Source organism: Gossypium arboreum, chromosome 10 (genome assembly GCF_025698485.1).
Source record: "Gossypium arboreum isolate Shixiya-1 chromosome 10, ASM2569848v2, whole genome shotgun sequence".
NCBI lineage: Eukaryota > Viridiplantae > Streptophyta > Magnoliopsida > Malvales > Malvaceae > Gossypium > Gossypium arboreum.
In genome coordinates, this window is record NC_069079.1 from 111,785,301 (window position 1) to 111,812,087 (window position 26,787).

The 26,787-nt window shown below is 31.6% G+C and overlaps 1 protein-coding gene, 2 long non-coding RNA genes and 1 pseudogene across 3 annotated transcripts; 2 read left to right on the forward strand and 2 right to left on the reverse strand.

Moving 5' to 3' along the window:
• Window positions 1-3,526: 3,526 nt before the first annotated feature.
• Window positions 3,527-5,021, reverse strand: LOC108487397 (F-box protein At5g49610-like). The gene has a single exon (XM_017791728.2). The coding sequence runs from the start codon at window positions 4,735-4,737 to the stop codon at window positions 3,670-3,672; it is 1,068 nt and encodes a 355-aa protein (XP_017647217.1). The 5' UTR covers window positions 4,738-5,021; the 3' UTR covers window positions 3,527-3,669.
• Window positions 5,022-10,555: 5,534 nt separating this feature from the next.
• On the forward strand, window positions 10,556-11,367 carry LOC108488961 (uncharacterized). Its single transcript, XR_001871852.2, has 2 exons — window positions 10,556-10,675; window positions 11,046-11,367. It is a non-coding gene; the product is annotated as an uncharacterized LOC108488961 (long non-coding RNA).
• Window positions 11,368-16,755: 5,388 nt separating this feature from the next.
• On the reverse strand, window positions 16,756-18,370 carry LOC108488030 (UDP-glycosyltransferase 73C6-like; annotated as a pseudogene).
• Window positions 18,371-21,422: 3,052 nt separating this feature from the next.
• Window positions 21,423-23,095, forward strand: LOC128281603 (uncharacterized). Its single transcript, XR_008271850.1, has 3 exons — window positions 21,423-21,500; window positions 21,971-22,057; window positions 22,833-23,095. It is a non-coding gene; the product is annotated as an uncharacterized LOC128281603 (long non-coding RNA).
• The last annotated feature ends 3,692 nt before the right edge of the window (window positions 23,096-26,787 follow it).

The following is a 26,787-nucleotide window of genomic DNA, read 5'->3' on the forward strand; positions in this document are numbered from 1 at the left end:
GCCAAAACAGGCTCGACGTCAGGACGATGTGATAGTTTTTGGCGATGGACGTGGCAACAATGTCGTGACGAGATAAGCCGACACGTCACGACATCACAGCGATTTTTAATGTTATGCAGCCCGTTTTGTATAGCTCAATAGGATTACTTCAGGGTTATTTTAGTTTGATTAGACCTCTAATCTAAGCCTATTTAAAGGGGCCATTGTGGCCCTATTTCGTTACACTAATCAACAAGGGTTTTTCTTTGAGGGCAACAAGATGTTTTGGTGGGAGTTAGGGTTTTAAGGTTTAGAGTTTTGGTGAGAGTTTCATGGTAACCATGGAGATATTTTGTTCTTGAGTTGATGCTTTTTTTTAGGGGTTTGGGTAATGTATGCTTAGTACATTTAGGTTTATTTTCTCCATATTGTACTCTCGTTTATTTACTCATTTAGTGAAAAGCCAATACCTCATTTGCCTGTGGTTTTTCCCTCTTGGAGGGTTTTTCACGTAAAATATTTGTGTTCATTTTTCTCCACTTTTACTATCTCGTTGTTTATACGGGTCGATCCCCAAGAATAATGGGTCGTTAGTCATTTTTCAATTAAATTAATGTCTAATTATGGATTTGTGATACCAACTCAACCGCTCTCTTTTCCTTTCTTGAATTTCATCTTTAGTGTTTTTGTTTTTTTGTTTTTTTTTATTTGGACAAATCCTTTTGATGGGTTGTTTTTGTAGGTACCATTTGCTATCCACTGAGGTATTAGATAGGTTGTAAAAAATAATTATATTAATTATATATGTTAAATTATAATTTTATGTATTTACATTAAATCATTAATTTAATAACAATTAAGTCTATTTATTATATTTATTGTTGGAAATTAGATTGCAAATTTAATTATTGATGAGCACTTATTCAAATTTAGAAAGTGATGATTTATCATTTAATGGATACATTTCCATGAGACACATATTTTTTCTAAGAAGTATGTCCAACATAAGGGTTATGACTCTTCAAAATAAGATCCATTGAGTGCATATAAATAGAAAGGTCTATGGAGCTCACAAAAATTATTACAATCAATCCTATTTTCAAAAATTAGAGTAAGAGTTAGGGAATTTCTCGATTTTGCTAATCAAAGGAAATTCAAAAGCTCCGTTGTATCTCGGAAGGAACTTTGTCTTAACCCTCTAGCTACTTTGTGTGACAGCAAATAGTTCTCTTTGGAAAGCGTCACCCACGCCTTGAAGTCTATTGTTTAATTCAATATCGTCCCAAGATCTATTTTCTCCACTCAATATATTATACATTTATTTGAATATTATATTTATTGTAATATTTTTTAATATAAATATTCTTTAATGTATTTTTAATGTGTTAGAAAACTTTTATTTTAGATTTTTAGTGCATTTAATGTATTACATTTAAAAAATTATTTTTAAATAAAACTAATCTAAAAAATCAAATATGAGTGTGTTAAGTCAAGCTTAAATTTATTTTTCTTAAATTGGGTTGAGCTTGAGCAAAAATGTAAGCCTATTTTTCAAGTTAAGCCTGAAGTTGAAAAATTGATTTAGATACTTTATATGGAGTCAACAATAAACACCTTGTGACAGTTGACATGGGAAATAATTACTTTGCAATTGATGTAGAAAAATTCTAAAATTTTGGAAATATTCTAAATAATTTATTTAAAAATTCTAAAAAAGTTGTTAGAAATCATTAAAAATTAAAATATTATAAATAGTTATTAATTTTAAAAAATTAGAAAGTATTAAAACATTATAAAAATATTGAAATGTAGAAAATTATTAAAAAATTTAAAAACACTACTCTTTCTTGTTTTCCCAAACATAATCCTATATCATATCTCAGTCTTTCATTATCAATTTCCATTTCCTCAACTAAAATTTTAATAATTTTAATAAATTCCTATAATTTTTATCATTTGAATAATTTTTATGTAAAAATTATTTTATTTTATTTTATAAAAGTTTATTAATTTCCTATAATTTTAAAATGTTAATAATTTTATATTTTGCAATAATTTTCTATATTCTTATATAATTTTAAATAAATTTTCTATAATTTTTATAAATTTAAATATTTTTTAGATTTATATGTTAAAAACCATGATAAAAAATCAATTAATAATACATTATCGTTTTTCCATGTGAAATGCCAGGTCACTTGTCATAGTACTACATCATTACGGTCACATCCACTTAATGATCCTATATTTCAAGGGCTTAATGGAATTCAATTCATGAGTGCTGTTTTTTTAAAGACTTAATTTTTACGGACTTTTTAATCAATTTAAGCAAATTATATAATATTGACTATGCATTTCGTAACTTAGGCAAATTATTAAAATTGACCATTTTTTTTTTCCAGATGTAGACTTCCTTTCTTCAAACATAAAAAGAAGTTGATGCAAAAACTATTTTATATCTAGTTGAAGCTTAATCTTAACGCTATCCACAATGATTAAAAATTGGAGATATAATTATAGATGTATTAGCTTAGAAGGTGTGTATGTAGATACCCATTTTCAACTGAATTAAGTAGATAGAATTGAAGACATTTAAGGATAGAATACTGTCTAACTACAAACCAAAAACAATAAGATATAAACATAAGCAATTTCTTATCTTTGGGGAAAAAAAAAGAAAAAAAAAAGAAAAGAAAATACCCCATGAATTTAGCAAAGACCAAAGGATGATTACCATTTGCCAATGTTGTTAATGTCCAAGTTCGACAGATAATTGATTAACATCTGCATGCTTATATTTGTTTATTACTGATTCCATCTATCTAAAACCAAACCATTCCTGCAATAAGTCAAACATGCTAAATTCCATTCAATTATCCAAACATATATAAAGCATTATCTCACCTTTGAATGCCATGGAGAAAGCCAAAAGCATAACTCCATTTACAAGCTTCAAGATGGAAGAGGAGAAGAGGGACAAAGTAACATGCACAACTTTTGACCTCATATCCACTCTTAAAAAGGGTACATAAATGGCTAAAAGGATAAGGATCAATGGGGATATTTGATCTGTTTTAGCTTTCTGGAGAGGAAAACCTTCTAGCCTTCAATAAATAAACAATTCTGGAACGGGGTTCCATGTCAGTGAAACCTAAATGAGGAAACAAAGGTGAAAGGGATACTTTTCTAGGATAGAATGCAGGCATTTATCTTTCTTGGGTTAAAACTGAGATGGTGTGATTTCATCTAATATTAACCGAAGCTTTCATCTATAGTGATGGTCAGCCAAAATTCAATTAACATACTTCATAAAGATAATTATAACTTACGACAAGAACTGCTGCAAACAAAAATATAACTCTTAGAAACCACAAGCAAACTCTCTCATGTATTCTTTAAATGATAAATGTACGAGTCATGGTGTCTGAAATTGAGCTATTGATGTACAGAAGTTCATTATATGTTGACCACAACACCTTAATCAGAAGGGATGATTGTGATCCGAAATGCATGTGCTGAGAACCACAATGGGAGGGTAGCACCGAGGTTAATAAGTAGTTTATATAAACAATTGCATATACTAAATTCTAGATGACAAAAGACAAAGTTTAAAATCAGAAATGTATGACTCACAATGTCTAAAACAAGTTATTTATGTACAACTAAAGTTCATTATATGCTGACCACACCTTAATCAGAAGGGAAGATTGTGCTCCGAAATGCATATGCCGAGAACCACAATGGGAGGCTAGCACTGTTCTTCACAGAGTACATTTCCTTCCACACTCGACTCTTCTGATGGTATACTAAGATCTGCTTGTGAGTTGCCAAGAATATACATTCACCAGTTTGTGCAATGGGGAATATGCCAGGCACTAGTCCCCTAATGCATCTAAGGCTCACTCTATCCACCATATACCATACTTCTTTTTCGTAGTCTTTCATTACCCAAATATTCATCCATGCGTCCGAAATCTGAATCAAAGATAAGCATCCATCGGAATCCAACAAATAAACTCGATTTCCAGTCCCATAACTCACTTCATCAGGCAAAGAAATCTTCCTCCAAACATCATAATCAAGATCAAGTGCAAGTATATAGGAACAACTACCGGTCAACCAATGAAGGGCACCGTTAACAAATACAACTTGGTTCTTGTTCATATGAGTGAAATGATCGTCTCGATGTGAAACAAACTTCTTCCACTTATTCGAATCCGAATCAAATATCAAACATATGAAAGTCCCATCAGGTCTATGACCAAACGTACGATGATACCCTGCTAACACAACATTAAACTTGTTCTTTGATACATCACATGCTAAACCAACAAGCGTGGCTTCACCATCGGGATAAAACCGAGTAACAGGCCTCTCCCTACACCTAGGAAGCAACTTAAAGTCTCTAGTCATAGGGTTACAAACGTAGTAAACACCCTTATCGGGAATGCTAGAGCAACACAGCAAGCCATTACATGAAGCTCTGACCTTCACTCTATCTTTCAAGAAATCCAACGAGACTTCAGACACACCCCTCAAATTATCAACACAGACCAAGCTTGATCTGGATTCTGGTGAACCCGAAGTCTCAATCAAGACCATTGGGTTCTTAGCAGACACCTCATTATAGAGTTTTATGAAATACTTGTCAGAGACTAATCTATACCAAAGTTTGCAAACAGTTTTATTTTTGAAAAGGGGCTTTACAGGCAATCTCGCAAGAATTTGAAGGATAACTTCATCAGGAAAAATACCCATCTTTCAAATTCATAATTCAATCAAGAAAAGCGAAAGAAGAAAGAAAATCAAGGTTTGCTTACCAGGGGAGTGAATTGGGGATTTCAACTGAAACAACAACAAAAGAAAGCCTTTTGTTTAGCTTTTTTTTGGGGGGTTGAAGAATCGAATAGTAAAGCAAATTATGGGAAGAAGAGGATGATGGTAGTTTTGAGGCAGATTAATTAGCGACCTGATAGGGAAGAAGCTTTTTCAGTTATGTTGCCGAAGGGAGCGAACTGCAAAGCGATGAAATAGCAGAGTCAAGGGCTAATGGGTCCACTACGCATCCATGAAAATATAACTAAATGGGCTTTTTCAGCCGATTGATTTTGTCCAAATGAAACCAAGGATTTTGGTTAAGACAATAAAGGTTAAAATCTGCTATTAGTCCCTATACTTTGAAAACATTAGGATTTAGTCCTTTTACTTTAAAAGATAAAAATCAAGTCTTACTTTTTTATTTAAAAATCTCAGTCTAATCATTAAAATTGTAAGTATTTTCTCCCAAAACTTGTCAAGTTAGAAATTTGATTAGGCTATTCTCATATGATGTGTGACATATAATTAATAGAAAATAAACATGATAAGTTAACAAATTTTAACAAAAACTACTAACAAACATAATGATTGGATTAAGAATTTTGGTTTAAAATTTTAACCTTTAAATTATAGGAATAAATCTCAAATTCTATATAAATAGAAGGACTAAGAGCATATTTTAACCAAAAATAAAATGCATAAAGGCACACAAGAAATAGATATTTCATAAATTTAATAAAATAAAAAATAACATATTGAGGTAAATAAATTTATTGTTGAAGAAAAATTTTTTTTTTGAGAGAAAAAAAATTTACAAGAATAGCACTTAATCAAAAAAACCGCTTGAAGACTTATTCCTATCAATTAAAACACGAGCCATCTCGGGTGGAACGTCGAGCACTTGTAAATTTCCTTTCTCAAGCAAAGCTTGTTTAGCTAAACAATCCGCAATCTGATTTTGTTCTCTCGGAATATACTGCAAAAATCAATGATTTTCCTGAGACATAATATTATGGATACGCCTAATTATTGCGAAATTAGAGACAGTTGAAGAGCTTTCGAGAATGCCTTTAACAACTTCCAAGATATCAGAATGAATGATAACGTGATCATAGCCCAACCGTTGAATTAGTTTAAGGCTCTCAAGAATACCCCACAGTTCCACATTAAAAACTGAGCATTTTTCAAGAAATTGGTGAAAGCCCATGATCCAATGCCCCTCCTTATCTCAAACAACTCCCTCAGCTGCAGCAAGTCCAGAATCTAATTGCACTGCCCCATCAGTAAAAAGAAGAACCTATTCTTTAGAGGTATGAACTTTAACAGATTGATCAAGATATCCAGAAAGGACCTCTTGAGAGGAAGAGGAGAAATGTAATGCCCAACTGTAGGATCCTTGAACTATTTCTTTTGAGCTCCACGGTTTGCCTTGAAAGATGTATAAATTCCACCCTGTAAAGCAAAAGAGGTCTTACGATTACTTCGAATACCATCGCTTCTTCTATCTTTGGAACCATTTAAAAAAATACTCGAGACCGAATCTAGAAGCTCTATAGACAGTGAATCTGATTTAACTTGTTGATTAGAAGGAATATTATTATTTTTTTAAAATAACTGCGGAATGCTTACCTAGATCTAGAGTATTATCGGATATAGGGACTACAAAGCCTTTGGATTCGTCAAAAACAAGGTTATAGTGTGCTTTAATTTTTTCCAAATTTTCAGTGTCTATATTGGTCAGGTTTTTAGAAGTCAAAAGGCCTTGATCACTTGCAACATTAAAAAGATTGTCATTTTGTGAAACTGCAAGATCTAAGACTGTTGAAGCAGAGGTAGAATAATTTGAAATTGGTAATTTAGCCGAAGAGTCCCCAAGATTATTGACCAGGCCGTCCAAACTTATTGACCTTTTCCCAAATGATTTGTCCAAAGTATTTTTGGGTATTCAGCCCATTTCTAAATTTTCACTATCCAATCCCTTCTTCACATCAGACCCATTAGGTAGGCCCAAAACTTTATCACCCTCATGTCCGGCCTTGTTAAAAGAAGTCCCCCTATCATCTTTACTAACCCTAGATTTAAAACCACTTTGACTACTAGCCGTTTTCCTATTTCCATTTTCCCCTAAAATCCTCCAACTGAAGATCTCCTTTCGCCATTAGAATCCTCCTCTCCCATCAACGCTGAGAATCTAGATCTTAGCGGCTGTTTTTTTTTGTTTTTCTATATTCTCCGCCGAAAAATCCCTTTTCCCCCGCCATGAATATCTCTTTTCCACCAACATTCATGGCCCAAACTCTGGTTCTTTCTCCCTGCTTCTGGAACCTGTTGAATCGCCGTCCAATTTGCTTTCATTTGGGTCGTCTACCTCGATCGACGGTTTACCATAAGACGCTGCTAGATTTTGCTCTGTTTCAGCCGTTGGGCACATATCTTTAACATGCCCATACTTACCACAGGTGAAGCAAACGATCGGAAGGGCCTCGTATTCGACGCGTTGAGCGGCTACGTTAACTAAAACCTGTGAAATCAAAGGCTTTTCCATGTTAATATAAATGGCTAAACGAGCAAATCTCCCTCTTGTCTGATTTTTGGAATGTACATCGAGTTTGACCACCTTCCCGATGAAACTTCCAATGACTTCTATTATTTTCCTTTTATATAGGTGTCCCAGGAGATTCGACAGACGAATCCAAGCCAACACCACGCTAGGGTAAGGTTGTATGGGGCTAAAATGTTTAGTCCGCTGTTGCACTGTCAGGTATTGGCCATAAACAATCCAGGGACCTTACGACAATACTCTGTTATAGTCCTCAATAGCCTGAAATTTAACCAAATAATATCTGTCAGTAGTGTCCATTATTCGAATAGAATTCACTGGTTTCCAAAGAGAAATGATGCGATTATGTAAGGCATTATAATCAATGTTACGCCTTAATAATTTAACGATGACCGTTAATTCCATTTCTCTAAACAGAATAATATTTATGCGATCAGAGAAAGTGATAGCCGGAACACCGTCAATAGTAGTATTCACATCTCCTTTAAGCAATTCAAAATCATTATTGCTCCCCTCAGTAGGAACAGTACAATCTGGACCAGAATCACCAGTGAAGCCTCCCAAAAGTTTGTCTTTCCACGACAAAGTCGGTTTTGGATCTGGATCCCCATCCATAGAGATGTATTCTTCAACTAAATTGTCTTTAAATCTCACTTTTTTAGTATTCCGATCGCTTTCAGGGTGAGGATCACCATCCCCATTATTGCTGGAAAGTTGCGAATTAGAGAGCATTTTTGATTACTTTGAAGTTATATACGATTATTAGAAAATGTTATTTTCTTTCCTTCCAATAGGGTATGCAATTTTTCTTATGCCAAAAATCGAATAAATCAAATTATTCATGTAAACCGAATAAATCAAATGATTTTAGAGAAAAATTGAATAAATCAAACAAAATTTTTTTTGGTTTAGTTGGGTTCGATTTTTGATTTATAGTTTTTTGGTTGAAAAGAAATTTCTAATTGAGGTACTTATAATTTTAGTTCCTTTAATTTTTTCACATAATTGTTTTATTTATTCAATTTAGTATATCATATTAGTTTTAATTTTATTTCAAATTCATTATAAAAACATTAAAAATTAAATTAAACAATTTTAATGAAATCAAAAATATTTATTTTTCACACAGTCAGCATACAATTTCTATGTCTTCTATTATTCTTAATAGGTATATATCAATTTGGTTTTTATTTATATTTTAAATATTAAAAATTAAAATGAATATCGTAAAAAAATTAAATTATCAATTTGGATTTTAAATATTAATGATTTTTAAATTTTAATGGATTTAAGCTTTTAAGAGTGTCGAAACCATTTTTTTTGAAAGCGGGGATCAACTTTATATTTTGAAAAGAAAATGAAAATTGGGAGTCGCCACCAATCTTTTTTGTTTAGGTGTGATCGGATCACCTAAAAATTTGGTCATTTTAATAAACATTTTGATTTACTAAAACAACGATTTTGGTCTATGAAATTTGAGAAAACGGGTTCGGGAGTCGGTTGCATACGAGGAAGGATTAGCACCCTCGTAACGCCCAAAATTGGTACCTAATTGATTAATTAATGTCTTAATGTCAAAATTTAAAAACTCAAAAAAGAATTTAGAATACGATCTCTTTTTTTATGTTGATCTATACGAAGAATTTGCTTGAGTAAATCGAAATGGATCTAAAGACTTTCTTGTCCCGAAGTAATAAAATGCTACATCCAGTACGTTAGGACACAACATTTCAGACCCTCGAGAACAAGTTGGTCTTTTGATTTTCAAGACTCACATGTTTTAATTTTAAAAGGTTATTCGGTCATTTGGATCAAACGAGAAAAATCGAAACCCAGTACGTTAAGGCACGATCTCTCGAATTTCCAAATACAGAATATTGTCTTACTTAAAATTTTTTTGAATAATAAAAAGTGCAACATCTAGCAATGTATATTTTTTTAGTTTAGAATAAGATAAAACAGTCTATATTAAATACATGCATTTGAGCTTTAATACACAATATAATTTAAACGAAATGAAACAAAAGGGAATATAGAGCACAAAATAATAATACATAAATTAAATGCTAGGTCAATGAATGTCAACAACATGAATACATTAACAAATAATTTCTAGAGTACATAATAGATCATGTTCACATAATACACTAATTTAAAAGATCAACATTAATAATCACAAAAGAATGAAATGAAATAATATATGAAAAATTTTAAAGTGAGTAAAACGGTTTAAAATAAATAACAAATGAAACAATTATAAATGAAGAATATAAAAGAGTGTTTCAAATGAATAATGTATAAAAACTTAGAATAAATAATAAAAGGAACTTTAAAATAATATATGAAAATTTAAAATGAATTACTTATAAAACGGTTTAAATTAAATACTATATGATATATGTTAATGAGAAATATGAAATTAAAATCACAATATGTTAATAAAGATAAAAATATATGTATACAATAATAATAGTAATATAATGGCGATAGCAAAAAAAAAAAAAAAATAAAGATAGTAATAATGATAATAATAATAGTAACAAAAAGTAAAGTAATAACAATGAATAATAAGAAGAAAAACAATAATGATAACAGCGAAAATAGTAATAAAACACAAACCATAATAATAATAGTAAGTAAAAACAGAATAATATATGGTGTAATGAAGACAATACAAAATGAATTAGTTTAATACTATGCTAATAATAATAGTAATAATATAATAATAACAATAACAACAGTAAAAGAGAAAATAAATAAATAAATAAATAAATAAAATTGCCAAATAGCTAAAAAAGGACTCAATTGAATTTAAAACAAATATTCGGGGCAAATTCAAAATAAATAAAGAAAGAAATGGACCACATTGAATGCGCAAATAACAAGGAGGGATTAAAGGAGAAAATATCCCGCCCTTCAAAATGCCGCACCTTATGCAGGATTAAAATGAAATAGAATGGAAATCATTAGGCCAAATTAAAAGGAAAAACAATAATAAAAAATCTAATTAAAACATGTAGAAAAGCGGAAGGACTTGCAGCGCAAACATCCCTTCTGCTTAAGAAACACGCGGACCTTGGCTAGCTGATCGGGTCGACCTGTTTCATGCCAAAACCGTCGTTTTGGCTTTAGTGACTTAAGCCCAAAACGACGTCGTTTGGATGGGCTATAAAAGTCAAATTTTCATCAATAAAATTCATTTTCCCCATTTCATAAAAAAAAAAACTTAACCCTTTCTCTCAAACTCTCTCACCCTCTCCCTACTCCGGCCAAGGACCAGTCATCGTTTGCCACATGGTGGCCTGAAATCGAAAAAAGGTAATTTTTTTTGCTATATTTATATATAAAAATATATATACTGTTTTTTAAAAAAAATAGAGAAAACATGTATATATGTGTAGTCGAAGAATGAAAATAAAAGAAAAAAGAAATAGGGACTTTGGCACCTTCGAATCTGTTTTTTTTTCTTTCAAATCTTGCTGTTTTTTTTTTGTATTCAAATATATGTTTGAAAACACTGATTTTTACATTCACAATCTCCTAATTTTTTTCAAAATCCCCCCTTTTTTTTACAACGATTTTTCGAGGCTTTTATAGCCTAATATTACACTTGGTCTTTGCTATTATTTGCTACTGTTTATGATGTCATCTGCGTCTGTCTTGCTTTCTTTTTGTTGCGTGTTTGCAGATCTTTGGAGGTGCAAGCGATGGGACAGTGGCGTGCTGCAGGCGTGCCCAGTGGAGGGGTATGGCGCACATGGGACTAGGGTTTTTTGCTCAGCTAATGGGATGTTTAGGTTGTGGGCTTAGGGTTAGTTTGGGTAGTGGACTTAGTTTGGTTTAAGTCTATTTAGTTTTTATTTGGGCTAATGTAAGTGAACTGTTTAATTATTTATTTATTTTGGTTGTTGGGCTCTTGGCAAATTTGGGCCTCTACAAAGAGCATTAAGTTTTAATCAGCATTTGCATTAAAGATTTAAAATTGATGAGAAAAAATTAGTGATTTGAAATTATTCTTCACTATAACTTGTTTATCATTGAGTATGAAGATATCATATAATCCATGATGAATCTCAATATTGAAATTGACAGCACACTTGAGGCGTCGGCTTTTATCATATTAGTTCCTTCTTGTTTCGAATTTATACTATTTTACCATTCTATTTTCTCTTGTTTATATTTATTTTATTATTTTTTAAATAATTAAAAATCATTTTATTTATTTTCCTCACATATTACTTAGACATGTGCCCATGACTAATTTCAGTTCAAAACAAAATTTAATCCTTTTTATTAGTCACTATTGATTCGACTCTACTTTCTTATTTGTAAGTTTATTCTGGTTTTAAATATAAAAAAAATTAAATTTAATAGATTCGACGTTCATCAATATTTTAATACTATTGTTGAGGATTGGTATTAATAAATGCTGATTTTTTTTAATAACCAGATCTAAATGTATAAGTATTCTTAAATTCGATTTAAAAATTGAGAACACAACTTATACCTTGAGAAAGGAGGTAATTCGAGGAAACAACAACTTACCAATTCTCTTTTCTCTTTACTCCCTAAAGAAGAGACAAACATCAATACGGAGACACTTGAAACCAAAACTGAAGTTATGGTTGAAAATAACTATACACTAACAGTACTTATCATTACACCCATTGAGCAAACAACATTTTGCATCACTTATCCAATTTTGGAGTTAGCATTTGAGTCGATATCATGTTTGATCCACTTACTTTTCACATTCCATGGCTTGGAAAATGAGGAGTATGAAGCTGCAAAGGGTAAACAAAGAGCATATTAAATTTTGAGCTATCATTTTCTTTAGTGATTCCACAAAGGAATAGTTATTTTACTTACCACTAGGTTTGGTTAACACTTGGCAGACATGACAGGTATGTTCCTTGACAAATTCTTCCACCATCTAGAATTGTTAGAATTTAGTGGTAAATACATAGGATTAAGATGTTAGAATCGTAAAATTAATATTTAATATAAAATTTTATTAAAATTAAAATTATTATGTCAGAACATCAAGAACAAGACTATATGCAGAAACATACTTGAATTTATTATTAGAGATTGCTAAGAGATATGAGATAACCTTATTTTTTGGGATTATTACCTTTTTAAATAGCTGATTATTAAATTAATTTTGAATATTTATCATTTTGCCCTCATCAAATTATAAATGCAACTTATGATATCTACACATTATTTCCACAACACTTTAATACCTATAATACTTATAATATAATTAGTCACTTTTGTATCACACTTTATAATAGCATTATACATTATACATATGTACCCAGAATTAAAGATTTTAATCCAACATAAGAAGAAAGAGTCAAACTTATTATTATGAAGCAAACTCGACAGTGAAAAATCCAGCACCCTTGCAAATAACAGTGGCCCTAAACTGCACTTAGACTGCCGGAGGGGTGTTCGTCACACGCAAAAAGAAACCCATCAACTGATAAAATGACCACAAAGAAACGTTGGAAGGAAAAATGGTGGCAGCAATTTGCAGTATCACATCCGAAAAGAAAGAAAACAGAAAAGAATTCTAATAAGTGGTATCAAAATATCGTTATATATTAAATTAAATTATTGAGAATAAATTATTTTTCTATTATTTTAAATTAATTTATTCTTGAAATTTTATAAATTTTATTAATATATCTTTCAACTTAGTTTTTGAGGAAATTGACGTGTGAATCAAATTACATTTTATGTGTATTTTTAGAAATAAAATATTGTTAAAAACGATACTGATGTTTGAGTTTCATCATGAAACCATTTACATTGGTTTTTCTTTAACTATTATGCATCATATTTTAAAAGGAAAATATGTTGAAAAAGAATATTGATTCTCGAATGAGGTAAGTTTTTATGTTTTAAATTTTAGCGCAATTGAATTCGATAATTGAATTTAAATTATGAATAAATCATCACTGTTTTAACAGTATTGCAGTTTAGTTTTGATTTTTAAAAACAAAATCTTATTTTTTAATTGCACTATTAATATAATCTTATTTTGGGTTATTTTGAAACTTGTAGTGCAATCAGAAATTTTAATTTTGACTTTGACTTGGATAAATTTTAAATTTGAATATTGATATAATTATATATAATTTAAAATAATTTAATTAAAATAATAAGTTCCCAAAGTGACATCTAATATTGAAATTATTTTGTTTTAAAATATAAAAATTTGTGTACATGTAACTTAAGCTACGTTAATGTTGATCGGCCCAAAGGAAGGTTAATATTTAACAAATTACATGTGCAACTATGGTAATAAACATGTGACAGTTATTCAATTTTACATGTGAGTAGTAAATTGGCCTAAAGGAAAATTTATTATTCGACATGTTCTTATTGTTAGTGTTTGATTATTACACCAATATATCACTTACAAGTTAATATTTTGTCCAAAGATGAAATGTTAACAGAGTGTTCAATATCTTGACATGAGATTTACCTTTATTCAAATTATTTTAGTCTAAATTTGAAATATTTTGAAACAAATAAATTCAGATTTTGACTTTGGGATTTAATTAAGGATGTCTAATATTTTAAATAGATTAATTGAAACAAAATGATACCAAAGTGACCTCTTTTGCATAGAGTAGTTTATTTAAAATATCAATATGATTATATGTTTTTATAATTCATGCGTTTATTAATTGACTCAAAGGTAAACTAATTTTTGGCAGAATTTCAATGACATCTGTGGTGATAGATGTGTGACAATTATAAGGTACTTTATGTAAGGAATATGTTAGTTCAGAAATTAATTCATTGTTTAACATAATTTATTATCAATGTTTGATTGTTACAACAAAAGTACCGCTTACTATTAATATTACTGTCCAAAAACTTGATATTAATGTTGTGTTTGATATTTTGAGATGAGATTAGCTATTATCTTGATTTTGTTGTTTACTTCTGAATATTGATGTGATTTTGTTTTTATTTATTTTTGTTCTATATTCAGCTAGTTCATTTCTGTTGCCACAATATCTGCTACCATCCATTCTATACCCATGCTTAATAGAACCATTTTTGTATCTGAACTTGACTCTTTTTCCTAATTTGGTACCTAATCTTTTTTTTTGGTTCAATTTGGTACTTATTAAACGTTTTTACAAATTACTCCAATATACTAACAATGTTATATTTTTATGAAGTAGCAAAATAATAAATGTATGACAGATGATATGGTATTTTTTATTTTATATGTTCAATTACTTTTAGTTTTAATTAATTATTTATTTCTATTAATTAAAATAATAAATTTCTTTTAATTTGGAGCTTTTAAAAATATTTTTTCCTTATTTAATATTAATTCATTAAGCATAGCTCAATACTTATTTTTAACATGAATTTCCTCTAATACTAACAATATTTTTGTAGCATAACAAAATTTTTTTTAACACCATTTGTGTTTTGCATAATTTGTATAACATTTAATAAATTTAGGTACCAAATTGAACCTAAAAAAAAGCTTAGGTACCAAATAAGGAAAAAATGTCAAGTTTAGGTACCAAATTGGGGCAAAAAAAGTTTGGGTACCAAATTAGGAAAAAGTATCAAGTTCAGATACCAAATATTATATTACACCTTAAAAAAATAGGTTTGACTTACAGTCCAACATTAAAGCACGAGCACTGGGGTGACTGTTTGATCGAGGAAAAAAATCAAGTTAATCGAGTTGACGAATCTTATTTTGTCATCCTAAATTGATTTAAAATTTTTTTCGAATCGAATCGAGTGAAATGAAATTTAAGTCGAGTTGAACTGAATCGAGTGAAATTGTTGGAGTTAAACTAAAAATTAAAATGTCAAATTAAAATATTGTTACAATATAGCTAATTACATGTTAGAGCACATAAATTTAAAAACTTTTTCAAAGAAAAATAATAAAAAGAAACTTCATTATGATAAATTTGAATAATTAATTAACTTATTTAGGTCCCAAAATATTATTTTAGAAAATTTTAAAATTTTAACTTTCTTTATATATTTTTAGAATTTTTAGAATTTTTATAATTTTTAAAAATATAAATTTTGAATTTTATAAATATTTTAATTTTTAAAATTATTTTGAATTTTTTTGAAATTTTGTTGAGAAAGAGATCAATTTGCTCATTTTCAATATTGACGAAGACCAAAGAGATATTTACACTAATCTATTATTGAATTATTAGATTTATTCAAATTGTAAATTTTAACTCGCTCGAACTCGAAACTTGAATTATTTATTCGAGTTGACTCAAAAAATTTGAATAATTCAATTTCATTAACTCGAAATTTAAAATTTTTTGAATTGAATTGAATTTTACTTACCCTTATGAGCAAATTTCAAACCATTTTAAATTTCATAATATATTGCTTCCATATTTAAAATATTAATTAAAAGTAACATATTTTGGAAAAAAGTAAGAAACTAACATAGATAGACAGTGGTATTTGGTTTCGCATTTATAAATGTCAATAAATATATATTAAATTTGAGAAAATATAAACGTGTTGATATCATACTTAATTTGAAATATGATTTTACTAGGCCTATGAATATCTTTTAATCAAAATTTTTATTATTTTTTAATTCACAACTTTTTATTCTATATTTAATTCAATTAGTTACATTTTACATGTTATTCTTAATTACTAGGATTAATTCTCTATATATTCAATTTTTTTAGTACAATTATGATTTTTTTATATTCAATATTTATATATTTATTTAAAACTTATAATATCACTTTTGGCCTATAAATATATATGTTCATAATACAATAAATATTATAACAATTACATTAAAAATATATATTTTAAGAAAATAGATTCATATATTTTAATTTAGAATTATTAAATAATTTTTAATTTAAATGAAATAATAATTATGAATATATCATTAATATGGGTGATAAAAATTACATTGCTTTTAAAAATAATGGATCAATTTTTATATTAAATCTTTAGGAAATAATGAGCATCTCATTAATATGGCTTATAAATTTTAGTGTATATATATATTATTGTAATATTAATAAATTTATTTATTTTATTTATTATTTTTGAAAGAAATTTATTTTATACAATTAAATTATAATAGACATTTAAATTATATCTTATGAAAAACTATTAGCACTAATTAAAAAATTAATCAACATATTGTTAATTCGTTGAACAAAACATATTATTAATACAAATACAAAAATATAAATATAACACTAAAACATAAAATTAAATAAATATAAAATAAAATTATATTAAATATTTTAATATTGACCTGCGCATGTTGCAGGTATAATCCTAGTATACATTTATTAATACCAACCCTTAAACAAATATTTCGTGTAATAATTATTGAGGAATATTGGAAGCTAGAGTGTCGACTGAATTACATGTACAATGATCAAAGATTTACATGAAAACATTTAATTCTGACTGGTGGCTTGTTGCATGATATATTTAATTAGTAGCGTAATGTTAAGATAAGATGACCCTCCTGCTTCAACTGCTACCCTCGCCATTTTCGCAAGCTTTTTTGCCCTTTTCCTTCTATCTTCTCCTTCATCTCCTCCATTCATTAAACTCTCCATTGCTTTCATAATATCTCCCTTCTTCACCATTGCCCCAAATTTTTCTTCCTCTCCCATTTGCACTGCAACTTCAACACCTATACTTACGCCAACTTTCAGTATTTGTATAAGTAGCTTCTGGTTCATGAATTGTTCGGCGAATAAAGGCCAGGTTATCATTGGCACGCCGGCGCAGATCCCTTCGAGTGTCGAGTTCCACCCACAGTGTGTCAAGAATCCTCCGATCGATGGGTGGGATAAGATCAAAACTTGTGGCGCCCAGCCCCTTATCAAGAGTCCTCGTCCTTTGATTCGATCCTCTAATCCATCTTCTTTTAGCCATTTCTCCATTTCTTCCTTCTTATACCCTCCTCTAATAACCCAAATGAATGGCCTTTTTGATGCTTCCAAGGATAAACCGAGTTCAATCAACTGTGTTGGTATTAGTCGATTGAGGCTCCCAAAACAAACATAGATTACGGAGCTTGGTGGCCATGAATCAAGCCATTTCAAGCATCTGTCTTCATCGGTTATTGAATCCTCGTTTCCTCTTCGAGCTTTGTCGAAATCGTTTTTGTTGCTTAGTGACACGGGACCAATACACCACACCTTTTGTTTCTTAACCTTTCCAAGTGATTCACAATATTCAGTTTCCAACTCTTGAAAACTGTTTATAATCACCCCATCTGCTCCCCCTTCGGCCTCCATTGCCTTTTCAGCATGTTCTTTCATGGTAGGTAGAAATCCAGGTACCTGTGCTGGTGTGAGTTCGATTCTATCAGACAGTCCAGGCACCGGAAAGGTCTCCCCTTGGGGGACACATTCATGGACCCGAGATGTGATTATATTATGGTAACACAAAAGAGAGAAGCAATTCTTTCCATCAAACCAGATCTTCGGAATCTGATACTTGGAAGCCAATGTAACTATCCATGTGAAATTTCTGTCATATATGATGCAGCTTGGTCGGGGTTTTAGCTCCTCCAACATCCTCTCCACTGGTTGTTGCAGCAAGCTCACTGCGGCGAAGAAGCGGCTCATGAGCTCCATCGACGGAAGATTATCTATTGTTTCGCATCCTCCGGTAAACCAACCTCTGCAGCAGGAAACCCGAGCTGTTTGACACGAATAGCTAGACCAGACTTGATGGCGCCATTGATTGAACTGCTGAAGCGGGCAGCGTTCTTAGGTGTGGTGATTACGGTAACGATCACACCACGCTCTGCCAATAACCTGGCTATATCTACCATGGGAATAAGGTGTCCCTGGCACATAAATGGTATCAACACAAAATGAGGTTGAGAAAATGAGTTTAAGGCCATCGAAATTCTCAGTGTTTAAGCTATGACGAACCAGTAACAATGAATGGAAAATCTCAAACGAATTGGAATATGGTGTTTTTTTTATGGTTGTTTTCATTAGTTTGATAAAGTGGGTTATTTATACATGCTGTAGTGGGTCTAGTATTATGTAAGGATATACATAGGCATGTAGAACATGAACTGATGTTGGAAATCATGACTTATGTCATCTTGGTCAATTTTGGCTTTGGTTGGTATCTTTGAAGGAAAGAGAGAGAAATGCTTAATATTCAATTCCCGACTGATTTAACACTGCTTTATGTTGTGACAACATCCAAATGTAATTAGACAGGCAAGAGGTATCTTGTAAAGAAATATAACAATATTATATAGTAGTTGTATTAGGTTGACCATGTCTAAGGAATTGAGGGACTTCTTAGTAATTTGCTTTGGTTTGACATATGTTTTATGTTTTGGTTCTTGAGCTCTCTAATTTGCTTAAAATTCTTTATTAATAAAATTTTATTCTTACTTGGCAAAAAAAATTATAAATTATAGTGCAAATTATCCTCATAAAATTTTAATCCAAAAATTTTACAATTTTTCATAAAAGAAAATTAGTCTCCAAACGTGTAGATTAGGACTAGACCCGAAATCTTAATAACAAGAGATTGAGTATTCAACCTTGAATTATGACTTTTTAAGTGTTGATTTCAGATCCTTGAGGTCCAAGACAGAAAAAACTTTGGAAATATGGCAACATTCCAGTGCCATTGGTGTCGCCACTAAAGACAAATTCAAGCCATAAATCTTTGACTTTTTATAAGATATATAATTGTTTTCAATGCAGCAAATAGCCAGTTGCTTTTCTCCCACTGATCTGTTCAATATCTTCGATTAATCTCTTGACATTAATATAATATGCTCCACTGCTCTCTTCTCCTTCTTCTCCTCCATCCATTTCCTTACCCATGGCCTCCATAATTTGTTCAACTCATCTGACTTATATCATTGTCTTATGACCCATGAATGGCCCTTTTGATGATTCTAACCCAATGGCGAATTCAATAAGTTGTATAGGTTCAACACAACTTAGTGTTACATGGCAAGCATACACGCCTGAGTTTTCAGGCAATAAATTGAGCCACTGCAAGCACTAGGTTACATCAACTGAAGCTATGTTGTTTCCTCTCTTTCCCATACCTGGTTTCCCTTTGTTATAATTTGACGATGGGCCGATACACCAAATCTTGTCTCTTTTCACTTTCCTATATGCCATGAACTCCATACCAGATTCAGGCTGTATCAGAACAAAAGCCTGAGTCAAAACAGATTTGAGCTTCTCAAAACTCAGTTGTTGCTCATCAGTCCAGAAAAAAGGTGCATTCTTACGCAACAACTTAGTTAGAATATCCGCAATTAAAGAGAACCCCTTGACAAACCTCCGATAATAACCCTCAAGCCAAAGAAAACTGCGAATCTCGGAAACATTCCTAGGCTGTTTCCACTCAAGCACAACCTCGATATTCCTATCAACTCGAATCCCCTCCACAGAAACCACATGCCCTAGAAAAGTCACCTCTCTCAACTAGAATTCGCACTCGATCAACTTAGCGTAGAGCTATTTCTCTCAAAGTATCTAAAGAACTACTCTAAGATTCTCATCATGATCATCTTCGGTTTAAGAGTATACCAAAATGTTTTCGATGAAGACCACGACAAACTGATCCAAGTACGGCTGAAAAACTCGATTCAAAAGATCCATGAATGCAGCCAGAGCATTCGTCAAATCAAAGGGCATGACTAGGAACTCGTAGTGCCCATAACGAGTCCTAAAAGTATTTTTATAGACATCAACCTCCTTAACCTTAAGCTGATGGTACCCAGAATGGAGATCTATCTTGGAAAACACAGAAGCCTTACAAAACTGATCGAATAGGTCATCGATCCTCGAAAGTGGGTACTTGTTCTTCACCGTTAGCTTATTCAACTGCCGGTAGTCAATACACATTCTCACGGTACCATCCATTCTATTTACAAATAACACTGGTGCCCCCCACGGAGACACACTAGGACAGATGAACCTTCGATCAAGGAGTTCGTGAAGATGAACTTTTAACTCTATAAGTTCTTTCAGTGCCATACGGTAAGGAGCGATTGACACCAGAGCTATACTCAGAAGAAGCTCAATACCAAACTCGACTTTCCAATCCGGAAGCAAACCTGGTAATTCCTCGGGAAAAAATCCAAAAATTCTTTAACCATTCAGATGTTCCCAACAGACGAACCCACAAAGCCAAATCACTCACAAAAGCCAAGTTGGCTTCACACCCTTTCTGAACTAGTTTTTCGACCACAAGAGTGGAGACCATATTGGATAAGCACTCCTGACGCTTGCCGATCATAACCACCTTCACATCATTCTCTGATCTCAAAACTACCCTATTAGTAGCACAATCCAAACTGACTCGATACTCCATGAGCCAATCCATCCCCAACATTAGATCAAATTCCCCAAACGATAGCTCCATCAGACTAGTTAGAAATACAATCCCTTGCATCTCTAACGGTACATTCCTATATAGTCTATTAGCCTGAATGGATTGACCCAACGGACTAAGTATAATAATCTCTCCCGAGGTGCTTTCAACCAAAATCCCCAAGTTTATAGAAACAGAGCTAGCTACATAGGAATGTGTTGACCGTACGTCTATCAATGCAAAATAAGAGACATCATATAATAAAAAACGTACAGATAATCACATTAGCGACGTCTGTAATATCCCGAATTAAGGCCTAATCGGAATAGTGGTTTCGTGACCACAAATCCAAGATAAAAATAATTATTTTAAAATTATTTTGAGGTTTATGATATGATTGCATGATTGTGTGAAAATTTCGTGATGAAATTCTATGCATAAAGTGCTTAAGTTGAGATTAGGGACTAAATCGAATAAGTTGCAAAACTTGCATTCTAGAAGTTTTTAGTATGAAATTTGCTTTGAAATATTAATTAGGAGGTCTTAAATGGTAATTTGACCAATTTTAAGTTCATGGACAAAATTAGGACATGGAAGGAATTTTTGGAAAGTTTAGTAGTAAGGGCATTTTGGTCATTTGGATATTAAATGAAATAAAAATAGGAAAAATAGCCCAAAATGATCATCTTCTCCATATTGTTCTGTCGATTTTTGCTCTCCTCCATAGCTGGGGTTTCTTCAACTTTCAAACTTCATAGTAAGTGATTTCAAGCCCCGTTTTTAATAATTTTTATGTTTTTGAAATCCCGGTAGCTCGATTTAGCTTATGTTAACAATAATTCAACCTATGGTTCATATTTGGGAAAATGCCCATAGGTGAAATTTGTGTATTTTGGTGTTTTATGACAGAATATGAGGTTTTAAATTTTGTTAGACAACTTGTGCTACTCGGTTTTGAGTGAAAACGAGTAAAAAGGCTTAATCGGTAAAAAATATTTAGTAGTCATAAATACATGTTAGAATGAGAATTTGATGTTGCCATAGAAGGGAAAAATGATCAGCATGTCATAAAACATAATAATAAGGGATGAAGTTTAATTCCCGAGCCTAGGGGCAAAAGTGTAATTATGCAAAAGTTTAGGGGCAAAATGGTAATTTTGCCTAAGTTCGTATTAAGGACTGTTTTAATGAATGTATGTATTAAATAAGATTAATTTGGTATTATAGATCAAGAGAAACGAGATTCAAGTCGTGATCGAGGGAAAAACAAAGTTTACGAGGAATAGGCTCGATTGTTAAAAATTTTGTACCGAGGTAGGTTCATGCGTAAATAAGGTAGCATAATTGTTATTTTTAAGTTATTGATGTTAAATATATGATATGCTGATTTTTATCATGAAATATATGCTTTGTGGTTATTTTCGAATAAAATGCAAATTAAGTGTATTATTTGTTAAATATAAAGTGCAACCGAGTATTGGTTTCGATATATTACGGAAGATGGCAAGGAGATGTGTTCGAGGAAAATCCCGTTTGAACCTTAGGAATAGATTAGGATACAAGTGACATGTTACTAGAATGGTTGAGCATCCGAACTCGTTGAGTTGAGTCCGAGTTCACTTATGGATGTGGAATGTCCGAACTCGTTGAGTTGAGTCCGAGTTCACTTATGGATGCGAACGCCCGAGCTCATTGAGTTGAGTCCGAGTTCACTTATGGGCGGGTTACAGGGTAGCTTGGCTACAAATGTGGCACTTATGTGCAAATTATCCATGTATCCGAATTATATTCCGATGTGTTCAACGGGTAAAATTTCTAGTGAAATGGAAGAATACTTAAGATGCAAGTGACGTTTTGGTAAGTGTTGTGAAATGGACACTTTGGACAGGTATGTACTTAACCCTCGGGTTGAAAATAGATACAACAACGATAAGGTGGTAAGATGATGAATGATGTTTAAAAATGTGATATATGTTTTGGTGACACCATGCTAAAGTTGTTTGGTATAATTGTATGGTTATGTTACTTGTTATTTGCATATGAACTTACTAAGCATTTATGCTTACTCCCTCCTTTTCGTTCATTGTAGTTTTAACAAGCCGGCTTGAGAATTGGGATAGGTCGAAGACTCGTTCACACTATCCGAAGGCCTAAATTGGTAAAATGGCTTGTGTGTTTTGAATGTGGCATGTATGGCAAAATACTCACTTTGTGTAAATGATCTTATGATATGGCTATGGTTTGGAAAGAAAAGGGTTTGTAAATGATTAGCCATTGGAATGGCCAATCTAAGTCATATTTGATGTTATGTATGTTTAAAATGCTATTTAGTCCATGAAAATCCTTAGTAAAGTGAAATCTGCCATAAAACAGAATCTGACAGCAGCAGTGATGTAAATTTGAAAAATCACTAAAAATGGTAGAAATGGAATTAAATGATGAGTAAGTTATTAAATTTAATATTAATGAATCTATTTTCATATGGATTGAACAAAACAGGTATATGAATTATATTTTATGAGATATTTGAATTTTTGTAAAACAGGGCCAGAGTGATTTCTGGATCCCCTGTTCTGACTTTAGAAATTCACCATAAATTGTACCAAAATAATTAGGTGGTGTATTTTATATTATTAGAATCCTTATTGAGTCTAGTTTCAGAAGAAACAAACGGCATAGTTATTGAAACTCTGTACAGGGAGATATATGATTTGTAATACACAGAGGTCAGAGCAGTCGAACCCTGAAACAGGGGAGACTTTAACTAATAAAATGTACTAATTGGCTCAACCAAAAATTCTAGAAAAAAAATTAGTAGATAGATCTATGAGTCTAGTTTAAGGATAAATTTACAGAATTGGATTTTGAGTTTTGGAACTCGAGATATGAATTTTTAAGTAACTGTGATGCAGTTGGACAACTTGTCCGATTTTGTTTAAGTGCTCAAATAAGTTTAGTAATGCCTCGTGCTCGACTCCGGCGACGGTCTCGGGCGTGGGGGTGTTACAACGTCTCTGTCCTCATGACGTCTAGCAGCATAGTGACTCAGTCTTAGAAATTCAGCCCCATACTCAGCCACAGTTCTATTCCCTTGGGTAAGGTTCATAAACTTGTGTCTGTGAGCATCCACATAACTCGCCCCCACATATTTACTCTGGGAGGCGCTTGTAACACCCCTAACCCCTCTCCGTCGTCGGATTAGGGTCACGGGCATTACTAATGAATCATACACTTAATCAATCATAACCAACATGTAAACTAATCAATAACATTATAATATACAGGGGCAGGTCATGACAATCTAATACGTTCATACTAGAACCTTAAACAATTAAATAACTAACCATGCTATGCAATGCTAAACTTGGTCTTCCACTGTCTACACTCTTATCACTATTTATACATTGCTAAACTTAGTCTTCCACTTTCTACACTCTTATCATTATTTATCCCCTTTTTAGTGCTAGAAGTTGTTTGCACACAAGACTATTCCAATTATTAGCATCAGAGTATAGGTCAATACTTTAACTATTTACTTTCTTAATCTTCGATGATGTTAGTAGAATGCACTAAGTATAGGTTTACTAATCCATTCCAATTCAGAGTAAAGTTTACTCTTACAACCCCTATTTTAAGTCTATGAGACCCTAAAAATAGTTTGAAAATAGATAGGAACTAATTTGAAACAATTTTGGAAGTTTAGGAAATAATTACAAAAATTTTGATACAGGGGTCACACAGTCGTATGGCCAGGCCGTGCGCCTCAGGCCTGGCCTCACATGGCTGAGACACACGCTCATGTCTCAGGTTGTGTAACAATCGAAATAGAGACACATGACTATGTCCTAGTCCGTGTCATTGCTCGTGTAACATTCTAACTAGAGGCACAGGGCAATGTCCCATGTCATGCCTCTGCCCGTGTAACTCACTGAGTAGGGTCACACGGTCGTGTCACACGCCAGTGTGCCAGGCCATGTAACTCTCGAAATAGCCCCATACACCCATCTATCAGACCATGTGCTAAATGGCTTGCACCCTTGAAACTCAGCAGACAACACGCGGGTGTTTGGCCGTGTGAACCAAAAGTGTACCTTAAACAACAAGTTTATCATTTCTTACTTGCTTGAGCATTAAGCAACTAAAAAAAAAATCATTTAACCTATTCAAAATACGATCAAATATACTTAAAATATGTCAAAACAATCATATTAGGTGCCTAACCAATGTACCCTCATTGGTACCATATTTTATATGTTCAAATACATCAAACATTCAAGATTTCCATTCATATCATATTTACCATAATTGAACTAACTTTCAACGTCTAAAGGTGCCAAATTTGAAGCTAAGTACATACCAAGCATTATGCTAAGCTATCAAACTTTAAACTATCACATACCAAAATATAAACTAGGCTAACATACCAATATAGCCTCAACCACAACCATATACACATTTAACCATCATTTCACTAGCAACTAATATAAGGACACCTTATAAAAAATATCAAAAAAAGACTCCCTAGGTACACGTCATTACAAAATGAAATATCACCACACTTGAGCTTGGGATTTGTGATTTGATGCTGAGTCGGCGGTAAATCAAACAATGCCTAGTCTATGCACGAAAAACAAAACCGTACGTTGAGTACAGCTCAGTGGTATTTTTATAATATGAATAATATAAACTTGATATAAGCATTTAACAAGCAACATGTAAAGACTAAGCTATGTTCAAAAGTTTTTATTCAATAATATAATTTTTGCTCATTCCTTATTCACATCTACTAAGATTTCACATATTCAAATATATATATACATATCAATGGCATTTCATATAACATTTGAATATATCAACTCATACAATGGCACGATTCATCTCTTTGATCACTACTTGAATTCATTTCAAGTTTCACATCTCATTTCATCATTTGATATTTCTTTTCTCATCTTTTCCATTTTAATATTTTCTCATTTCATATTTATTTCTAATATTTGCCATTTCAATATCAATCACATAAACTTATTATTTAATTTCCCCATTAACACGACTTGAACTCAGACGAATATACGAATCCAACCAACACACCAGTTTGGCACCCAATGCCTCATTGGATAAATCCAAAGTAATAACCGTGCCTAACGCTATATAAATTGAGACCCAGTGTATCATCGATTAAATCGAAGCAAATTGGCACCCAGTGCCTCATTGACTTGATTTCGAAGAAATCTCTAAACTCTTCCTCTCTTATGACATGCCATTTATATCCAACTCAACTCGATACTATTAATAGGGTTTCATTTCACTTTTCAATACAACCAGTGTCTCAATTTCATGAATGTATATCATCACATATAAGCATATATTTTATTTGATAATAATCACATTTTTCTCAATATACATATATTCATAATCAATATATTTCATAATATATAAAATCAATCCATTTCATTTCAATTATGAATTTAATTCAATCCTAAAGTACCAAAGTACTCACCTCAATGCTTACCATATACAAACAATTATATGTGCAATAATGTACTATTTAATTTGGATTATAGAAATACAAACCGTGAATTTCGAGCTATTTGAAGTTGATTTTATCCTTCCCCTTTTTACTCGAGGATTTTGGTACGACTTTAGCAACGAAATAAAACAATTAACTGACATTAATATTACACATTTCAATTTCACATTAAATTTCAATTTTCACACTATATTTTGCTTATTCTTTAATTTAGTCCCTAAATCAAGACTAATTCTAACCTTCATATTTAACTTCATATTTTTATGCTAATTTCACTCTAGACCACATTTAGCTTCCTCTTTTCCAATTTGAACCCTTAATTTCAAATTTTTCAGAATTTAGTCCCTATTACTCAAAATCAACAATTAATTCCACAATTTAGTCCTTTTCCATTTCTAATTTAAAAATCTATCTATTTAATCCCTAATAATTAATCTAAAATCTTGAACAATACTAAAAATTACAACATGGGTTGGGTAGCTCTAAGTGCCGAAATTTTAAAAACGTAAAAATTATA

Bases quoted from the DNA above. Each gene is read 5' to 3' on its own strand.
- LOC108487397 (XM_017791728.2), bottom strand. From the start codon at position 4,737: ATGGGTATTTTTCCTGATGAAGTTATCCTTCAAATTCTTGCGAGATTG.